The 21,837-nt window shown below is 39.1% G+C and overlaps 2 protein-coding genes across 2 annotated transcripts; one reads left to right on the top strand and one right to left on the bottom strand.

Annotated features, from left to right (window-relative positions):
* Positions 1–5,119: 5,119 nt before the first annotated feature.
* LOC139723337 (nucleoside diphosphate kinase B-like) lies at positions 5,120–13,200 on the bottom strand. Its single transcript, XM_071634597.1, has 4 exons — positions 12,973–13,200; positions 8,978–9,079; positions 7,883–7,942; positions 5,120–6,369 (listed from the first exon to the last, which is right to left on the bottom strand). The coding sequence occupies exons 1-4, from the start codon at positions 13,150–13,152 to the stop codon at positions 6,199–6,201; spliced, it is 513 nt and encodes a 170-aa protein (XP_071490698.1). The 5' UTR covers positions 13,153–13,200; the 3' UTR covers positions 5,120–6,198.
* Positions 13,201–13,324: 124 nt separating this feature from the next.
* LOC139722836 (ubiquitin-fold modifier 1) lies at positions 13,325–21,205 on the top strand (the record flags this gene model as incomplete). Its single annotated transcript, XM_071634132.1, has 5 exons — positions 13,325–13,340; positions 15,925–15,973; positions 19,397–19,454; positions 20,053–20,092; positions 20,784–21,205. Coding segments are annotated over 5 exons (267 nt in total), but the record flags the coding sequence as incomplete, so codon positions are not given.
* Positions 21,206–21,837: the final 632 nt, after the last annotated feature.

The following is a 21,837-nucleotide window of genomic DNA, read 5'->3' on the forward strand; positions in this document are numbered from 1 at the left end:
AACATACTAGGGATGTTCCCCCATGGGACAACATTTTGTACAAGCCTATGGCAGACAAATCGTAGTCAATAAACTTAATTGTGTATTCATTACAGCGGTCAAATCTTAGTGTCAAAAACTATTTGACACCCACGGAAAAGTGATTTATGGCAGCTGTGCATGATAAGATGAGGAAATACAGATTTAGTAAGCACTCCCTGCATGAGGTGGAAAGACACTTAAATTGCATTTGTGTGCTACTGGCCATGTTGGTGATGTTGCCAAGATACAAGTGTAACTATGACAAAATATTCAGATTGACTGTATTATTTACTCTCAACGTACTTTGACTAGATAAACCAAGCTACTAGATGAGTTTTGCAGTTTGGAGTAAACAAAATGTTCTAACCCGAGAGTTTAATTTGTTCTTCTTTTTTTTTTCCAGGGAGGCTAGTGGCTCCTTAATGTGTTCTTGGGACTTTGAAACCTTTGGCTGGGTCATTCTGAGGATTTTAGACCCTAGCTTGTGAACAGATTTGATATCATTTTTGTTGCTTTCATGAAAGGTTTGTCACACACAAGTGGAAAATTTGAATTGAAGATGTTGAAACAAATGTTGGTGAAAATTTGAAGAGATGTGACAGATGATGAAGTTTTACTTTCTGTATGTCAATCATGAAAAGATGATATCCCCTTCAAACCAACACTAATATTCTCTCTTTGTTTTATGATTTGTGGCATCATTTGCATTCTATTCCAGAGATCTGAAAATGAAATATCAGTGTCACATTTCATGAAAGAAAAATAAAAGATTGTTCAAAATTACACATCTCCTCGTGGACATCTCCATGTTTTTTTTTATTTTTGCTGTGTAAACTCATGAATAATTTGATTTATACTAAATTTGTTCAAGAAAATTTGGTGTACATTGCTCATTACTTAATGCAACTTAATTCATCATTTTTACAACATATATGACGTTTATGTTATTATAATGTCTAAGGGTGTTTGTGTGAGGATGATCTCTATTTCTTTCAGCAGTCCTTGTGAGGAACTGCAAAAACGTACTCTATATATTTTTGTATCACATATGGACGACATATTTTACAGTACTTGAGTTTCTGTTGAATCTTAATGTTATTTGGTTTAAATCAGAAATGTGAATGTGCTTCCTTAATTGAATGTATTTATATTTTTCTTGATTGATAAATTCAGACATTAGGGGAGAGAGGAGGGGCAAATGTTTGTTATTGTGTATACATGAGAGATTACTGTAAAACCAGAAATTTTTACAAGAGCCAGGATTTGTGAAATGAAAATGCATGCAAAAGTTCTAGTCTACACTATGCATTGAATGCCAGTGGCAATACGCAAAAAATGCACGCCACGAAAAAGATCATCCGCTCCAATTCGCGAAAATTTCATGCCGCAAATATTTCTGGATTTACAGTATACCACATGCCACCACTGGTGCTAAATAGCAGTGCTTGAAGTCTCTGTCTTTGCTGCTACTAATGAGTATTGTGAGTGAAGGTGAAATTTGCTATCAAAAAATCTTAAGGCTCTGTCTAGTAGGACAATATTAACATTGATTTGATTTCACTGAGTGTCAACACTTAGCTACTGATAAGTATTTGCATGATGTGCATATTTTTTGTGTTGGTATCACAGAGTGCAAAATATATGGGAAGTTTCCCCTGTGAAGTATCCCTTTAAAGTGTACTCCCATGTTCAAACGTTGAGATGAGGGAGTGTTGTCTTATCATATTTGCTCAGCAATCACTGGCATTGTAATCCATTGTAATGTGGTCAAAAAATGATGTGCTATAGATATCTATTGTGCTTTCTGTGTGGAAATATCTTTCGCTACAATACACGTGTACAAATGCAGGAGCCGTGGATGCTCATTGTGTAGGTACATGTAAGTCTTGACATAGTGAAAACAGACATAGCTCCTAGTACAACCACAACAATTGATATAGTCGCATTAAGTAGAAATGTATGAACAAAACCTGTTACCTCCTTGGATTTCAACAGCTATACATTTTGGTAAACTCAATGACAATGTACGAGAGATTTTGCTCATGCCACAAGTATTGATTTTCATGAGCATGCATACACTCCAAGCTCGACATACCATTTAGTAAATCATGGGTCTTTCATATTTTCCATGTTCATATTTTTCCTTCGTAACCAAGCATGGATGTGCTTGATCATACAGCATTAAGTAATTTGTACCTTTAAGGCATTTGTCTAAATGTTGATTACAAGTGTTAAAGGGGATGGCTAGTACCTGATCAGTGGGAACCACTGGTCAGGTATAAGCCATCACCTTTAATGCTACCTTGCTGTGTGTGTGCAAATTACCATATGACCATAAGATTTTAGAATGGGAAAACACGCTAAATTACAGCATTCTAGACTAATCAGTTTTTGCAATAGGCTGAACTGAAGTGACATTTTTCAAAGAGTTAATGTTCTTTGTTTTTTTACTTTGTGTCCTCCTGACAAATGTGATCTTTTATACAGTATAAGATTGAATGGTGTTTTTCATGGCAGCATGACTTGAACGTCAGTTCCCATTGACAACTGTTACAATTCATCCATCCATTGGGCTTTTTGATACCTGCACACACCAAATGTGCTATTCTTGATGTGATTGTGGAGTTTTGGGTGTATGGCTTCTAAAGTTAGTTCATTTCCTTTCCCCTCATACTCACTGTTTATGGAATCGTGATCCCATCGTTGTTCTTTTCTAATTTAGCAACAAACACAATTATGAGCATGTCACACTGTACAAAGTTAAATAATCATTCAGGTGTGATCATTTTCTAGAACTTGAACAAACATTCCGAATTGATTGTGTGTTGGGGCCTGGTAGTGAGAGTGATCCACATATATAAATAATAGAAATGTTCTGTTCTTTACCATACTTTCATGTCGGTTTATTATACATTTGCTTGTACATGTATCCTCTAGACTGTAACCCCATGTATTGTATGAAACATGTTTTAACTTCATATTGCCACCATCTTGTCTCTCCCTCTCTGCTACAGCTCAGCTTGTAAAAGTACAGTATCGACATAAAGAATTCTCTCTTGTAGGCAGAAACATACAAAACACAAAACACTGCATTTTACAAATACAAAGTGTAATATTAAATGGGACAGTCAAATACCGGTTAGTGACTGGCTAAACAGAGTCGAGTGATGGAGGTACATTCGTTATGTTCTTCCATGGGCGAACATTCTTGGTAATGTTCTCCCATGGGAAAACATTTCCACGTAACAAATGACAGAAGGCCTAGGACCGCGCGCTCACAGTGAATTTGGCTCTGCGCGAGCGAGCTATGTACTGCGTAGTGCTAGCTGCACATGCATGCAATGCTGGTACATGGCGGCCATGGCTGCAAAGTTCGTACACTGAATCTCTACGATCGTTGGTGGTTGACGTTGACGTATTTGACTAACCCATATAATATAACAGATGATGACTTTTGTTGTCGGGAACATGTACCAAACGTTCCACCCTCGGGGTTTGAAATGCTATTTCGGGAGGCTATAAGTCCCTCGACTTCGTCTCGGGACTTGTAACCTCCCTCAATAGCATTTCAAACCCTTCGGGTGGAATATTCGGTATGTTCCCTTCCCCGCCAGTCATCATCTATATATTGTCTCTCTCTTACTGTTAGTTGTATATTGGAATTTCAACCAAGTTTGAGCCAAGATGTTTGGCTGTAGAGTAGTGTGTGTCAATACCCCCAGAAATCACATTTAGATGCTACAGTAAGAAATGAAAGAACATCTTGAACTTTCCGGTATTTGCATTTCCCAGTCATCTAAGGATAAATGAGTGTACTGTGTTGTGTCTTTTCACTACCTTGATGAAATTCATGGTACAACATGTATGAAGCATGTACATGTACACATAGTAAACGACATGTTTGTGTGGGTCATAGGCCTATTCTTTATCATGGGGCTTCTGTATTCAAAAGCCATACACTGCATGTTTGATATTATTGTGAGAAGTCATACAAGAATAGATGTCACTACCTGAGGAGGAACTGCCCAGCTCAATAAAGCTTCTTTGTTACCCACAGTACAGTTTGCTGTTTTTATCTGTTGATCATTAGTGCAGAACGGTCAGCTTTGTACATGTATTATACATGTATTCTCTACAGAATGCTCCTTAATAAATTGACAAAATCGAATAAAAAAGAAATAAGGAATATTCTTAAGTTGAAGCTATTTCTTTTTTCTAGTTCAAATAGATTTGACATAGGCAAGGTTGACTGTGCATTTTGAGGAAGAGAGGTTTGCAGTAATGCTACATGTATGTGGTCCTTGACAGGACTGGCGGAAGAAGATCGCAGAAAGAGGAGAGTGGAGGGAAGCGACCAAGGAAGAGATCTTAGTGACAGTTGAGGGGCAGTCTAGTGGAGACGGGAGAATAGGACACGTGGAGAGTTGAGTACATGTAGAATGGAAGAACAAAGTGAGAATTGTGTTTGAAAGGGTTCAGTGGCCATTGGGAGGAGAAAGATATACGGAAAGGAGATGAAAAAGTTGGAAAATTGTTGCCAAGATGTCTTCCTTAAACTCTTCCTGGTCACTTCCCTCCTCCACTCTCCTTTTTCTAGGGTCTTCTTTCGCCAGTCCTTTCAAAATTTTCAGGAGAGTTATCTTACAATACCTCTAACATAATTACAGTCATGGGCATGGTTTTCGAGATGATTTGAGACGACCTGATGTACTTACCACTTGGTATCTTTTCCCTTTAAGGACCATATGTAGCATTACTGCAAACCTCTCTTCCTCAAAATGCACAGTCAACCTTGCCTATGTCAAATCTATTTCGACTAAAGAAATGGATCTTCAACTTAAGAGAAAATTTTGACTTGTGAGGGATTGAAATCAATAGAATTTAAAGCGAAGAGGACTTGACAAGGCCTTCAACTTCGGCGATTGACTTATGTGAGGTTGACTTAAACAAGGTCGACTGTATACTGTTTTGTACACTGAATGTATGTTTCACATGGTAGTCAGTTTAATGTCTCCCCTCTCTCTCTCTCTCTGCAGATTCAGTGCACACATACCACAGAGCTAAACAAAACACAATCTACTATTCCAGCAGGCATACAGATTGATTGTGGTATTTTAATGTTAAACTTGATTCAAATTCATACAGGTTACACATTCAACTACATATCAATTAGCAGGTTTTACTTTTTTTTACTTTTCATTTTTCACTTACAGCAACTGACTTAAGATTGTACAAGCATTTAAGTAGACCACATGGGTCGAAACCTTTGCCAACAGGCTACCTACGAGCACTTTTGGAAATAAAACAATTCCTTTAAAATTGCTTTCTGTTTGACAGTTTAGGCACGATACAGTGCATATCAATAGTAAGACATAAATCTCTCCCTGAAACATACAAATAAATCAACGAGACATGATTGGTGGACATGAAGAGATTTACCAACTTCAGCGTATTCACATCTAAGATGTGCACGGCATTGAGAAACACAAGAAAAGAGAAATGTTTTGTAAATAGACTAGAGACACCTAACATTCCAAGATGTATGGACAATCTGCAATCTGAACTTTTTTTCCTAGATGACATACTTTGGGATCATAAGATACTTTGCCATTACAGACGTTGTTGCATGTATATTTGCTTTCTACCCATTTGTAGACAACTTTATATGGTACACTTAATTTTGCTAACGAGCATATGATCGGTGAACCATCATCCATGCACTGAGAGACTGAGAGATTTTGCTTCATGCGCATCACTGTGCCATGAGATGTGTTAAAGCAGATGGGCACACATCATCAATGCCTTCTTGCAAAGTGACTTTCGTCTGCCACTGTACATGTACACCTAGAGCATGAAATATTCACAACTCTTCAAAGTATCTACTGCCATAAATTTACCACAAAAATACATATAAATGTGCATGTGTGTGTGTGTGTCTTATATTTGTCATATGCAGTGATACATTGTACACATGGATGAACAGAATCACAATGGCACACCAAGTCTTATGTCCCACGTTTTGAGATTGTATCAAGTCTTGGGTTTTGTGCGGTGTATAAAGGATTACAAACAAAATACCCAATTCCTATGTTTTTCACTGAGTGTTACCGGGTTCCAGTGTAGGGCAATGTTGATATGGAATCTTTCTGAGATTGAGGCTCTCTAGAGAGGCCAGCTCTATTCGTATATACTGCCGTGAGTAGGGAGCGTCCAGTCCAAGACCTCCTCCGGCTTGAACCACAAAGCGATCTCCTTCTTGGCTGTTTCGACACTGTCTGAGCCGTGGCAGATGTTACGGCCCAGATCGATGGAATAATCCCCACGGATGGAGCCTGGTTTAGACTTGAGCTGTGCAAATAACAAAAAAGTGATCACCAAATGTAACAAGAGATGCTCATGAAAACTGTAAGTACCAACTCCAATTTGCTTCCTGTAATTCAGAATTCATTTCAAGTTCAGGTGAGCCACATTTTTTTTTAAAATAATATCCCATTAAAACAGATCCATAGGTTACTTCATGAATACAGTGTACACACATGTAAGACCACAGATGTTTCTACCACACTAAGCCCCACATGTGGGTGTGAAACTTGTCTTTTTAGCATGCCTCCATCATATGTAAAGAATTCAGACAGTGTTTAATATGGTTGTAGAAATTTTGTAAGCATGAGTATTATTTTGTAAACTCACATTTACACCAACTTTAATCTTTTTGTCATTGAATATTCAGTGTATTTGTAGTCACTAAGTGCCTTTCTATGTATTCCACAATGGAGGGGAAGCATCTGCGCACCATAGCCAAAGAATAAGTCACCTTCTCCTACACACATATGACCTATGCAGATAAATTGATAGATTGTATGCTATACAATACACTTGATTTGTCAACTACAGTCCTGACCCCTGGGTACCTGGGATTAACCGGGACTTGCATCCAAGTTGTTGGGGATTTTAGCAAGTTTTTTTTTCGAATTTTTCTTCAAAATGGTGAAATGTACTGTACGCATGCACATCCCATTCATGTCCAGACTCCAGAGTTGAAAATTTTGCATCTTGTAAAATTTACTAATTATAGCACCCGACTTGCGAAATTTGCAAAAAATAACAACCTCAAAAAATATATAGCGTTACTGTATAAAATACAATTGTACTTTCCTTTCTATTCTTGAAGGAAGATAGGCATGAAAGACATAATTTTGAGCATTTTTTGCCCAAATGTGGGTTAAAGTGAAAGAGTCTAGAATGAGATGTATGGTTGACATGACTTAATAGTTGATGGCACAATTTTTAGACACCTCTTCAGATTATACATGTTATGTATACAATGCAATACGAGATATTCCAGATGTATAGTAAAATACAGCCATGTAGGTATCCTCTGCCAACAAATAGAAAAAAAAAGAGTGGGGACAAGGTTGACCATAAATGTTACTTGTACCATTAGTTCAGCATTTACAGACTCCTATTAACTGTTTATTATTAATTCATAGTTGTTGTTGTTGTTTCCTGGGAGGTATGAGAAAATGATTGCTGGACGGGTAAGCATGCATGAAACGGGCCATGGGGTGGGGGTGGGGGGAGACTTTGTAGGAACAAATGTTTGTCATATTATACCCCTCACACGTTTACCTTGAACTCTTGATAAGATTAACACAGGACATAAGGGAGACACAAGACTGGACTCCAAGCATAGCTAAAATAGTGGATGGCTTGATGCTATTATAATTTGTAGCAAAAATGAGCTGTTTACACACCACCAGGGAACATGTCCTGTCAAGGGATAAAATCAGAGGTGTATCCAGCAGGGCAATATAAACTCCAAACTAAAAGGCAGCAAGCAGGTGCCTGCCAAAACACTCACCGGATCAGTCTCGCCAAGCATTGCACGTCCCTGCTTCACGACATCCTTTCCTTCCCACACCTAGAAGGTACAAAAGAATGTCAATAACAACATGTTACTTGTTTACGTTCAATGAAACACACACGTCATCGTGCCGAAAATCTGCTACTGATTTAACCCTGACAAGGCAAGTGCCAAATTGTGTCTTGCCCATTTGCGTAGAAGAAATTAATGTTTTTCTAACTCCCAGATTTTCATTGACCCGCCTATGACCTTCAACCTTGTGGTGACCTCCAACTCCCTAAGGGACTTTTACCATCCAAGCAAACGGAAAAAGGGATTAAAAGTTATGAACCATAATCGAAATGCGCCATAAAAACTTAACATTGGGCCCTACGAGTTAATTGATAGTCTTTCAAACTACAAAAAAAAATAAATAAATAAATAACAAATTAAATAATGAAATACTGAACAGGTTTTATTAAAGGAAATCAAAACCCAAAGAGCAATGTGAATTGAGTGTAAGCAGCAGTATTAGTAAGACACATCAGTGAGTGTTTCGAAAATCGAACTATCAATGCAAAATTTATTAATCTTTACGGTTTTGGTATTGTAATGACGGAATAGCATGACTCATAAGGAGACTATTAAGAGTTCAAGAGAATTCCACACAAATTCATTTTTTCATGAAAATTACACTCCATCAATTTGATTCTTTGTACTGACATTTGTTAAGGGTAGTACTAGTGAAGTGAAGTTGAGTAGTAGTGAAGTGGTCTTTCATTACGCTAAGAAAGTGAAATCATGTTGAATTTTTTTTTTCTTTATATTGTTGTCCACACATGTAATAAACTCATGTAGTCTTCTTATCCAGTGGTTCCAACACCAAAACTTTTAAAATTCATAAGTTTTGCATCGATTGTCAAATTTTTCTCAAACTTTCCCTGATGTGCTCATTGAAGTACTAATGTTGCTGCTTTCACTTGATCCAAATTTCTCTTTGGGTTTTGTTTCCTTCAAAATCCTGGGGAATACAATAGACGAAGATAATAAAAGAAAAAAAATGAAAGCAAGACAATATGACTACTTTCTTTCTGGTGATTGAGTTTGGCTTACCATGGCAAAGACTGGTCCACTGGAGATGAACTTGATAAGACCAGGGAAGAATGGCTTTTCCTTCAGATCTCCATAGTGTTGGTTCAAGAGAGTCTCCTCTGCCTGTTATAAGTGGAACATGGAAAATTTTCATTTTTTTTGTCTCTTTTTTTTTTTGGGGGGGGGGGGGGGAGGGTGGGTGGTTAGGGAAGGCTGGAAAGTTGTTGCTTTATCATTTACCAAGGATTACCACAGATCTTTGTTTTGTCTTGTTTTTTAATCAGAGAACTTGAGTAGGCATTAAATGACATTATCTCAGCAGATTTGCATAAATGGTCTATATCTATAGATCTATGAAAAAGTGTGCGTTCAAGCGCTCAAAGGTGAACCAAAGTGAACCGAACCAAATCCAACCGTACCATACTGTGCTACAATGTGTTTAAGCACTCTGTTGAGAAAGCATACATCAGCAGTCATGAGCTATTAGTTACAGGGGGTCACACATTTTGTAGCAAGGGGGTCACCGGTCATTAGACAAAAAAACCTGTCTATCCAGAGGAGTCTTTCATCATTTCTTTTTTTAAAACTTTTCTGGCCCTTGAAGCCACAGGTAGGAGGGGATTCTATGAATCGGCGTAGTCTCTGCGGAACAAATCTCAACGACCGGGAAGAGTAAAATAGCTCGTTTGCAGCAGGCTTTGTACAGAGTGATTATTTGTGGCAAGGGCCATTTTATTCATTGATGAAAAGGCCCAATCAGGTGTCACTGCCCATAACACTTGCGAGTAACTCCTGCTTGTGTTCTAAAGTGGGACTACGAAGTAAGCACACATGATGTTCATTTAATAGCTGTTTTATTATTAATAAAAGTGTCCCTGCCAGAAATAAATTTAAATTTACATGTAGGCACCCTGCCACATATTGGGTAGAAACTATTTTACTCTTGAGTCCTACAGACCGATCTTTCATAAGTTTCATTCAACTGCCTTCCCAGCTTTCAGAAGTAGCTCGTACTAGCTGCCTGCCGGAATTTGGTTCCTGGTGTATGAATTTGTATGATGTAAATGTATCCTGTACCAGGCTGTAGTGTAAACTCACTTGAACTGACCAGCCTTAAATTACTTTTACTTGCACCTCTGAGTTTCACATACTTTTTGATATTATTCTATTAATATATTATTAGCATATTGTTACCCAAACGTAACTCTCGTATATCTCGGCTGGTAGAATTGATCAGTATCACAATCCAGTTGTTAGTAGGCTCTAATGTTACGTGTTAGAGCAGAGAGGCCGGGCCTACCTGCCCTGCACACATACCCCACCCCACAGCTGATCTTTCACAATGAATGTTCTGGCAGATGATGTTGCTCTTGTTGCAACGTCAGCAAATGAGCTGAACAGCATGCTCCCGATAGTGTATGAATACTCCACTAAGTGGAGATACACTATCAATGCTGCCAAGAGTGCCGTCACCGTCACTGGTCCAGGTCCTCAGATAACACACCTGTGGCGGCTTGGATCAGATAGCATACCACAGGTAGACAAACACCCCCACCTTGGTATTATCTGTTCTACTTAGTAACCATGACCCAAGTCCGAAGATGATCTCCAAGGCCAACAAGACTCTGTATGCACTTACAGGACTAGGCACCTTCCGCATGGGACTCACACCAACTGTCGTAGCATCCCTGTGGGAGCGCTTCTGCCTACCGCGTATGACCTACGGATCTGAGGTAACGTACCTCACAAAGGCAGCTATGAATCGCCTAGACAAGGCCCAGGAGACCTTGTTCAAAACCCTGCTAGGACTTCCTCGATCTGCAGCCAACGAATCTGTGCACATATTGACCAGGCTTCCCAATGTTTCAGACAAGATAGCCATACTCCGGCTCAGGCTGCTCGGGAAGCTGATTACACTAACACCCAACAGGGTCGAGTACCGTCTGTTTCAGCACATGCTGTGCCATCACCCAGGCTCCAAAACAACCAAAGCCTTCAAGACCCTTCTTCAGCAGTACAATCTTCCACCCTTAGAAGATGTCATGAACATGCCCACCACTTTCCATCAGTGGAAGAGGATCACTAGTGCAGCAGTCATGGGTCACAGAGAAGACAAATCCAAAGAGGCAATGGCCACCAAGTCCACACTTTACCCTCTCAGTTCCTTGGACCCCTCTCAGGTTACTAGAACTTACTACCAGGTACCCTCCTCCCCGCCAGACTCGACTCGCATTCGCTTCGACAGGCAGTACCAGTTAAGTGTCAGCTGCTTTGTGGAGTCTATCCCACTAAGTAGTAAGTAACATCCATCTAACTTTGGTTGGGAAGCTACAGAATACTAACATTAGATGCCCCTGTCAGATGCCCAAAGATGAGACCATCACACATCTCCTTGGGGAATGCGTGTTGTACACTGGAGAGGGAGATATAACTCGCACACCTACCACTCTAGAGAGATTACGGAAATTGCTCTCCCGGACACCCCAAGATAAGCAAGCCACACTCACAGCTGCCAGCCTGAGTCATACTCACCGGAACAAGTGACCCCAATATTTCCCGGGAAGAATCTTCAATTCTCCACATCAACTTCCTTCGCTTCCTGGCTGTATTGCATGTGATCCGCTCATTGCTCATGACTATGACATTATAACCTCTTCATACCTGCTGCTTGATCCGTTGCTTTCATCTTGTCTTCCTCATCTCTCCTGCTCTATTTAATTATTGTGTTGATTCTTGTCTCTTGTCTCCGGCTTGACCTAGTGTCTACATGTATGTCATGATCTGATGACCACATTAGTAGGAGTATTAGTACAATGTAGGCTAACCCCGGGACGCTCCGTATACACAGTTACACACTGTAGGAGCGTCCTGAGTCAATAGAGTGCTATATCGGTAAGCTTGAAAAACATACACAGTCTGTCACAGATTTTCGCACCTCCATAAGTTTCGAATATCACGAGGAAAAAACGTACTTTTACAGTATACATAAGATTCTTATCTAATTAATACCCTTCGTTCACCTTGTTCTTGTTCACACTGGTCCAATGATCTTGAAAAAACGTTTTTTTTCACGGCCATATACGGGTCCGTAGTCCTAGCTCCCCATCCCATTCACCATTTTCGAAATCAGTATGCAGTACACTGCGCACGTAAATATTCATGTGCTGGCGGAGTCGCAATGCGTTTAGCCTTCTGACAAGGCCTGCGCGCGCGCACCCACCCAGAAAGCAACGCAATATACAGCGAGAGGGTTTGCCAACAGTATGATAAGGCCTTGCCACAAAGCTACACGACTTGACGGGCAGCGCATGCGCACAAATCTCAAATCCATTGACTGTATAAGATGTAGTTCTCCCGAGTTCCTCTCGACCGAGTCGCATTTAACTCATCAAACCGAGCAGAAAGGGACTATTGCCAGAACCAAAAGTTGAACGCAGTCAGTCTTCAACATTATATCTTCACCTGTAAGTGTTCGTATTGCAGAATTTTTGCGATTTCATATTGATTTTTAGGCGCTATACTTCGCCTGTCATGATCATGTCTGCTACAATGCGCAGCCCCAACACTGCGTGTTGGGGCTGGTCGCAGTTAAATGTAGGCCTAACGGTTAGGTGACAATCAGTGTTTTACTAAATTTCTGCGAATCTAACGCAGTTCTCAAGGACTGGAGGAAGTCAACAAAAGAAGAAGAAAAATGGGCATAAATTTCAATGATAATCTTCAACTTTACTGGGTGGGCGTGCGTCATCATCGCATAAATAGGTAGACTCTGGATCTTTTACTTAGTAAATTCAAATACTGGTATATATTTCCTCGGAATTGAATGAGCTGTAAAAGGGATTAAATTTAATTTACTTCTACAAGCTAACTAGCCAGACTCTAACGTTATCGCGTTAGTATTCAAGACCATTGGCATTTTAAAAATAACATGTGAACATTGCATACATCGTTGTACCTATGTGATGAACATCATGGTGAACAGATACGGATGTACCAAATTAGGATTGCTAATTTACCTTCATGAATTTTGCAGCAACCATCTTATATCCGCGCTGTTCAAAACGCTTGACGATATCTGCGATGAGTCCCCTCTGGACTCCATCAGGCTTTACCATGATGAAAGTACGCTCTGCCGCCATTGTGTCGTTTATCAATGCAGAAAATGCAGAAAATACAGAGAGCAGAGTGCAGACCATGTGGGATACACGAAGCGTTAGTTGCAAGAGAGACTTATCTGATCGCTGACCTCTCTATTTAGCTCTACGGACAGTGTGTAACTGTTCACATACTAGTAAGCCTATTCATTTACCGGCGCGGCACACACACCAAATACAAAGCAAAGCACTGTGAGTTGAAATTTTCGTGCATTATCTGTGCAGTAAAGGTGTGTGCCATGTGCATATTGATGCGCATACGCGGAGCGGACGAGCTAGCTACGGAAAAGTCGCACAATGACGAGCGCACAATCACGTTCGTAAAAGCTGGCACCCACGCGGAGCAAACACACACTAATTTTCGTACCACGTGTACACTGGCAGCCAGACACCTCTATACATCTCACCGTGGGGTGGGGGTGTGGGGTGGGGGTAACAAAGGGGGAGCTACGATATACTCACGGGGTCACATGAGGAAGCTTTTTACAATCTAGAATTGAAATTCAGCGATGTGGTCCCAAAAGTAAGGGAAAACAATGTCAGGAGGATCGAGAGCATTAAAAGTATTTAAAAAAAATATGAAAGAATGTTAATTTGTATTGATTCATAATACCTTCAACATCACTTTTGCGATGAAACGAATACTAGAAGCAGTCCATATATCTTTAAATATTTTTCTTCCGATCACTTGGATATGCCTACAATATATGTATATATATATATATATATATATATGTATGTATGTATATATATGAGATTAAAACCTAACTGGCGAGGAAATTAAGCGCATGTTTTAGAAGCAAGACACCAAACAGGTTAGTCATCGCATTCTTCATCAGCGACCAGGATGCGATGTGATGTTAGATTAAATTCTGGTTGTGGTCTCATCTGTCAATCATTGCTAAAGTAGGCCTACTACTATGATTGTGAATACACCCTCCCAGAGAACGAGCATAGTGCATGTTTCCTCGCCATGTCTTTTGTTAGTCACACTAAATATCACAGAAACATGCAAGTTATGCTGAGGGGAAGGTGCATTCAGGACAATGTCTTTTGTCAGTACAACAGCAGCAGTACTTCAGCAATGATTGACAAGATGTCACGACCAGAATCTTGGTTTGCAAGGTGTGCGTGTGTGTGTGTGTGTTGTTGTTTTTTTTTTTTTGGGGGGGGGGGGGCGTATGCAAGTAATCTTAAGAAAAATATAAGAAAAATTATTCAAAAATATATGGATTAAGTGTTTCTAGATATTTGTTTCACTGCAAAATTGGTGTTGAGGGTATCATAAATCAACACAAATTGACATGCATTTGTATGTCATTAAAAAAAAATCCTGACAGAAGGATATTGGGTATTGATGTCATGTGCTTTGTGGTCCGGTCGCGATAGATAAAATATGCGTGCATTTATATCTATACAGTAAGGAGTATAGGGACCTATGTACTTACAAAGGCGTTTCATTCACCTCTCAAGTTACACGAAAGTTTTTATCAGTGATACATTGTTCTAAACTCTTGAATAATAAATGCAGACACTACATTCGGCTTGTGCTTTTTAGTAGGCTCCTATAGTTTCTTCAAATTATAACACATTTATTTGCTTTTATTTGTTTATTGACTGTCCTGTTTTGTGTGGAAGTTCTATTTCAATGAAATCAAATGGAATGTAAAATTGTGTGAGGTGTAGAATACAGAACACAATGAATAGGCCTAACTAAACAATAATAATAATAAAGTAAAGTTACCCACTGGACTAGTGGGTGGGGTGATGGGGCTATCATTAGGCCTATACATTCTTTAGCACGTTGCAAAAAACTGGAACTGTGCACATTTTGGGGGTGCCTATACGAACCGGACGCACCCGCTTGTAGGGCCTGCAGTAATCATACATGGCCGGCGGAATCGGGGGCCAAATCTCGCCCCCCCCCCCACTTTTTTTTTTTTTTTTTTTGCACATTTACTTAGCTAGCCTAAGGTATCATCACTTTGGCCCCTCTCTCTTTTTTTTTTTTTTACTCCAGAAGTGCATAAGTGGACCCGAAAGAACTCCAGCACCAAAATAATTTCCCACTTTTTGGCAACCCAGGGTGCAACCAATAATAATTCAACAAAATGGCTCATTTTCATTTGGTACCACAGGGTACCATTTATGTCATCAGATATAAAAATGTCAGCGTGGTAAGGCTTTGTTTTAGTGCTGAAGACCTTTCATTTATTTATTTATTTATTTATTTATTTTTGCTGCCTGCTTGTTAGATCATGAAACCTGGAAGTGCCCCCTCCCCCCCCCCTTTCTTCTTTTTTTTTTTTTTAAGTGGGGCCGGCGCGCCGTCATAGCCCCCTCCTCATCATGGTAAGGAGATCCCATTTTTTTTTTTTTTTTTTTTTTTTAAAGATGTGGATGCTGAGCTGGAGGCGAGGGCGTCGAAGACGGTCGAGGGGTACATACGGGGTGGGTAGACCGGGGGGTGGTGGAGGTGGGGGTGGTGATGATGGGGGTGCAGGTGGGGTCCGCGTCCGGTCCGGGTGCGATGGTAGTGGGGGTGGGGCAGGTGAATTGCCAGAGATAAACGCACACGTGTAGCTGACGTACGCCTCACCGCACCGCCCGCCTAGTGCCGCTAGCGCCTATCACTGACACACAGGTAGGGCATTATTCTCTTGCATCTGCATGCGCTATACATTCCCTGCATACGGAGAACTGCAACATGGCGTGAGTTGTTGTCGTATTATCTTGAATATACACTTTACCTCGGATATTTGCATGTTTGTACAATGTTATTCTTTTCTATTCCTTTATCCAGGTCTAACAAAGTAACCTTCAAGATCACCTTAACGTCGGATCCGAAATTACCGTTCAAAGTGTGAGTAGATAAACATATGTTCTCTAGTCTACAAAATGTGGTCCCACACATTGATGCAGCTATTATGTTGCTGGTTTGGTTTGTGTGACCCTGTCTGTGGGGTGTGCTGTCCATGTCCTGCTGTGGATGCGTGCATGGCTGGATGTGTAGGTGGCCAGGCCAGGAATCAGGATTCAAATAAATAATGTTGATGGACGTGTAACACCGACTGTGCAGCAAAAAACAAAAACAAAAACAAGAACAAAAAAAACCCAACAACAACAACAACGGCGAAATCGCAATATCGGTCCCCTCCTCTCGATCCGAGCTCTCGTTCTGTGTGTGCGTCTCCACTAGCACTAGCCAATGTGCAAAAAATTTAAAGTCTCCTACATGGGAGAATGGAGGTTGAATAAACTTGAAAGAAGCTTGTCCCCATATCTATCGATATGGGCCCATGGCATGCCCCAGCTATACGATGAAATGAATGGCGGTGAATGGAATGTGGACCTATTTCGTTATCATATCATGCCCAAAAAACATTGTCATACAATACGTCAATAGTTAATGTGCATGATCAACAAAAAAAGCTGCATAATTTGAGTGGGCATGGGTTGTTTGCAGAATTTGTGCCTGGAGTAGTATTAAAGAAAGCATAAAAAGGCTTATTATAAAAAGTCATTAAAGGACAAGTTCACCTTCACAGACATGTGGGTTGAGTGAATGCAGCAATATTAGTAGCTAGACCACATCAGTGAGAGTTTGAGCAAAATTGGACAATCCGTTAAAAAGTTATGAATTTTTGAAGTTTCTGCTCAGTCACGGCTGGATGAAAAGACTACTATAGCTTGTGATGTCACATGAGTACAACGACATAAAGAAAGAATAAAGAAAATTCAACATATTTCCATTTTTCTCGCATAACAAAAGAACACTCGACTTCTCTCTTTCAGAAGGCAGGGGGAATAATATTACCCTTAACATACATCAGTAGCAAGTCGAAGGAATGTGCACTTTATTCAAAAAGTAAAGTTTTGTGAAATTCTCCTTTTATTTTCCTTATATACAGTAAACCTCGGATAAGTCGACGTCGAGTGAGTCGAAAATCACTTAACTCGAAGCAAAATAAAAAGTCCCGATTTTTCCCTATGCATTTTCTCTAAGAAATATTTGGATAAGCCGAAGTACGAGAGTCGAATTTCGGCTGTGTCGAAGTAAAACATTCAGTCCCTTTTGTACAAAATACACGTAGTTTACATCACTTGAGCCGAAGAAGATTTGTCTGGCATTCTCGTGACATTTAGAGAAGAACAAAAAAATCGGCATGTCGCAGAACCCCGTCCCTGGCCTGCATGCTGCAGGTAAGCATGCACACTCACCGTACCGGTATGCACGCATGTCGAATACGTACACATGTATACATGTAGGGTATACACACAGCACATCGATCCATATACTTTATCCATACACACAGCACATCCATACTTTATCCATGTCAAGCCAGAACTCCTTGGTCAACCAATCGCTGCTTTAATATTTTAGTGACAGGCCAAGTGGGCGGAGCTTGTTTGTGCGTGCCCGGCTGGCTGTATAAGTTTTGTTCAGTGGAGGTGGGATGGGCCTGGGAGAGTGTTTGTCTCAGGGTAGGTTGACAGAGATGGCTACCTACATTGTATGTTGCACCATAGACATAGCATATGCACATTGCCACATTAGCGCAGACATTCTCAGAACTACGTTTAACTACTAGTATTGATACAAATTCCATGTTCAATTTAGAACAAAATAAGAACATTATCTTCAAGAACAGACAAATTTGAATGCAAACACACACACGCACGCACACACACACACACACACACACGTGCATGCAAATGTACTATAATACATGTACATAACTGTGAGTCGAAAAAAAAATCGACTCTCGCGAGAGTCGAATTTCACTTAAGTCGACGCATTTTTGCCAGTCCCGAGAGCTTCGACTCATGCGAGGTTTACTGTAGTTGTATGCATTTGACATCATACACTGTAGTAGTCTTCTTTTCCAGCAGTGACAGCGCAGATACTTAAAATATTCGTAACTTTTGAACGGATTGTCCAATTTTCCTCAAACTTTCACTGATGTGTTCCACTAATATTGCTGCATTCTTTCAATCCTTATGTATATGAAGGTGGACTTGTCCTTTTAAATGATTGATCATGAATAATAATTCAAATTCTTATTAAGAGAGTCTGTACACACAAGCCACAAGCCCATGATTCCACAACAACGCTATCCAAAATTTGATGGCCTGCTTTGTGTAGAAATCAATGTATTTTTGCGCACGTTCATACCTTGGTACGGGTGCACGGTGCTGATGCCGATTATTTTAATATTAAAATATATTAAGGTGGAACAAAGTAAAGATTTACAATTACATTATTTTTCTAAACCTCTTCTTTAGTACATTTATTTTGTGGTTACAAAGCACTTCCATTATAATGAGCATGATTTTAACAACATCCCGGTTACAATGAAGTAAAAATTCAGGCCATAACATTATTTAATAGTAATACCTGCTCTGCCATGCCTTTGGGTTTTTATTGTTTATTTGTTTGGTTGTGAAATTTTGATGTAACAAAAAAAAAATTCATTACAGGTCCAGAGAACTTTGTATAACAGGAGTCCACTGTGCACACTATCACTAGCTCTAGTCTAGGGTCAGAGTCTTTGTGATAAAAATTCTGTGCTCAGTACTTCCCTCTTCTTTGGCTGTTGAAAGTGCATGTATTGTACAGTGCACTCCCATTACAACGAACACGATTATAACAAAATTTCGTTATAACGAAGTAAATCTTCTGGTCTCAAAATTATCACCATTAAAGTCTATGGTACAAAATTCGCTTATAAAGAACAGGGTAATAGCGAAATTTCCGTTATAACGAAGTCTTTTCCGAGCGCCACAGACAAAGGAAAACAAAAGGAATGTGCTCTGTTATAACGAAATGCGAATTGCTTTCGAAAATTCGTAGCGGAACAAAAGCATTTATAGCGTCTCTGCATAGGTGAACGCTTGACACCACTGTGTGTTCGCTGCTTGTGTCACGCACAGTTTCTGAGGGGAACTTGCGTTTATTATTGTAATACAGTTATCCCTTCACATTTCACATAGCTTTCCAGTGTATGATGAGTATTCAGCAAACATAATATGATATGTATACGTGGTTCCTTGTTTTCGTTATATATCGTATTTGTTCGTTTATAACAAAATTTCATTATAACGAAAGAAAACTGCCGGTCCCGAGCATTTCGTTATAACGGGAGTGCACTGTAGTTGCTTGTAGTTACATGTATCAAGTTATTTGTTACTTCACTAAACAGAGTTTTGTTTAATTTTTGTGCTGCTTTTGTAGTATACAGACGTGTTTAAATGTACCATTATTTTCCTCTCTTTGGTGTGATAGACTGAGTGTACCAGAGGCTACTCCTTTTACTGCTGTTCTCAAATTTGCAGCAGAAGAGGTGAGTGGAGAAATTACATCATTGCGTTGTTATTTTCATTTTGAGGTACACGTATGTGTCATTTAGTTGCGAATATTTACGCCTAATACCTACTATGATTTATACTTATATCTTGTTTTCCTTTAAAGAAAATTCAAATTAATAAAGGAGAAAAAAAAACAAAATACATGAATGTAGATAAAATAAATCACATCAGGAATGAATAAAATAAATCAGAAATAATAAATAAAATACTGTAAATCACTTCATCAGGATGATTAGTGTACAGTTTGTATGTGCAAGACTCTATTCTGAATTATTCAAAACCTTACAATGTAATGTGTGCACACAGATGATTAGTGTATGTGCAAGACTCTATTCTGAATTATTCAAAACCTTACAATGTAATGTGTGCACACAGAGTGTCCAAGTAGAGGATTTCTAAAGCTAGTGTCACAGAGTTTAGTTGGCAGAAAAAAAAAAAGTATTGCAGTTGCCAGCAGTATGAACTGCATATATGATAACATGTACATTTGTATTTCTCATCTCCTTTACATTTAAAAAAGAATGGAACTACCGCATATTTCTACTTTTCATATTTCTCCTTTCTTTTCAACAGTTCAGAGTTCCTCCGGCCACTAGTGCGATCATCACAAATGGTAAGATTTTAAGAACCAATCATCTTTGCCATGTACTAAGGGGATGATATGGGGGAAGGGGATTATGTTTTTTTTTTTTTCTCAATGTCAGTTTGATTCAGGGCATTGAGTCATAATTCCATGCAGATCTTTACTGCTCACATCCTGTTATGTGACTCTAAGCACTCTCAAGCCTTGACTATTCAAGCATTCAGGTTTGTAATACAGTGCTTGAAGGGATGGGGGTAGTATTGTTTGAGATGGAGAATTGTTTAAATATGTAGTATACAGTATATCTCATTCATAAGTGTTGTTTGTGGAGAACATGGAGGAAGCTGATATTATAGGTTAAGCAAGAAAAAACAACAATAAATTCGCACACACACTACCGGTAGCCTGTTTGCTTCATGTCTTTCAGTAGCAATGAAGTGTCAGAGCTAATTTTGTCAAACCACAATTTACAATAAGCTATAGTCATTGACCTGTATGTTTTCAATCACATCTTTCTTTCTTTTTTGAATCTTTGAAAAGAAAACAAAGGAGGAAATTGGAATATTCTGGCAAGTGCATCAGTTTGTAAACATCAATCTTTCTAGCGTAATTGAATTACTGGTTACTCAATGTAGTGTACCATCCCATTTCAGTAAACATTTCCACAACTCTCAACTGATAATGTGTGCATTCTAAAATTGTGTTACGTTGACGGTTTCAGATGGCATTGGAATCAATCCAGCGCAGAGTGCAGGCAATGTGTTTCTCAAGCATGGATCAGAGCTGAGACTTATACCAAGGGACAGAGTTGGAACAAAGCTATGATGGATGTTCTGCAATATTCTAGCATGCCGGTTTAACTTTGAACTGACAAGGACTCTTGACAATAGGTCATATTATTCTTATTTTTATCATATTATGCATATAGATATATATACATTGTAAAAACAAAACAAAAATAAACATAGTCATGGTTACAACCTGTTTATCAGTTATTGCATGCCCTCAGTGTCCGTAATACATGTATATGAGTGTGAGAGTAATTAGTGTGAATGGAGTAACAGTTGTGTCAAATGATGCCATCATTCCAAGTATTGAAGTGGCACATGTTGCATACAGTGATACAAGATACTCACATGCTAAATGAAGTCACTGTGTTTGTTTGTTTGTTTTTTCTTGTTCTTTTTTTTTCTATGGAGAATGCTGAATCTGCACTTCCAATATTCATTTTATTGTGGTTCAAATAATTTAATTTTTTTTAAATGTTTATTTTTTAGACTTTGAAGGAATAGAAGGTAATGAAATAGAAATTATTCATGCTATACTATGTACTTGGACTTTTTTTTTTGTCTGGAGGCCAGCCCAAGTACAAGCGTGTATATACACTTGCAAAAAGAAAAGAACATGGTATGCTTGACTGCCCGTGGATGATGAACATGCACACATCCATACATGTACGTATTGTGTCTGCCCTTGAGGAGTTAGACTGCTAGAATGCCAGTTGTGCTATTCTTGTAATCATTACTTCACACATGTCATGTTGTCGTACCTTTTAATTGAATGAAGATCCGATTTTAAATAGAGTATATTAACCCTCAAGGTGTCCTCTCAACTCAAAAGAAAAGGAATTATTCTAAGAATTTTACAACACTCCTGGTACAGATCTTGGAGTGATTCATTGTTTATTATTCATAAACATGAATATTAAATCAGTTAAGAGAATTGTTAATGTTTATGCAATCTTTAATGAAAGTGCTTTGTCAGTTGTAAGCGAA

The sequence above is a fragment of the Diadema antillarum genome, unplaced genomic scaffold (assembly GCF_040938485.1).
Source record: "Diadema antillarum isolate AM-2024a unplaced genomic scaffold, OU_Dant_1.0 scf00000014, whole genome shotgun sequence".
In the NCBI taxonomy this organism is placed as follows: domain Eukaryota; kingdom Metazoa; phylum Echinodermata; class Echinoidea; order Diadematoida; family Diadematidae; genus Diadema; species Diadema antillarum.

Bases quoted from the DNA above. Each gene is read 5' to 3' on its own strand.
- LOC139723337 (XM_071634597.1), bottom strand. From the start codon at position 13,152: ATGGTCTGCACTCTGCTCTCTGTATTTTCTGCATTTTCTGCATTGATA. The intron at 9,080-12,972 runs GTAAATTAGCAA...CACTTATAACAG, and splicing joins TTGCTGCAAAATTCATGAAG to GCAGAGGAGACTCTCTTGAA. The intron at 7,943-8,977 runs GTAAGCCAAACT...TGTACCTTCTAG, and splicing joins GTGGACCAGTCTTTGCCATG to GTGTGGGAAGGAAAGGATGT.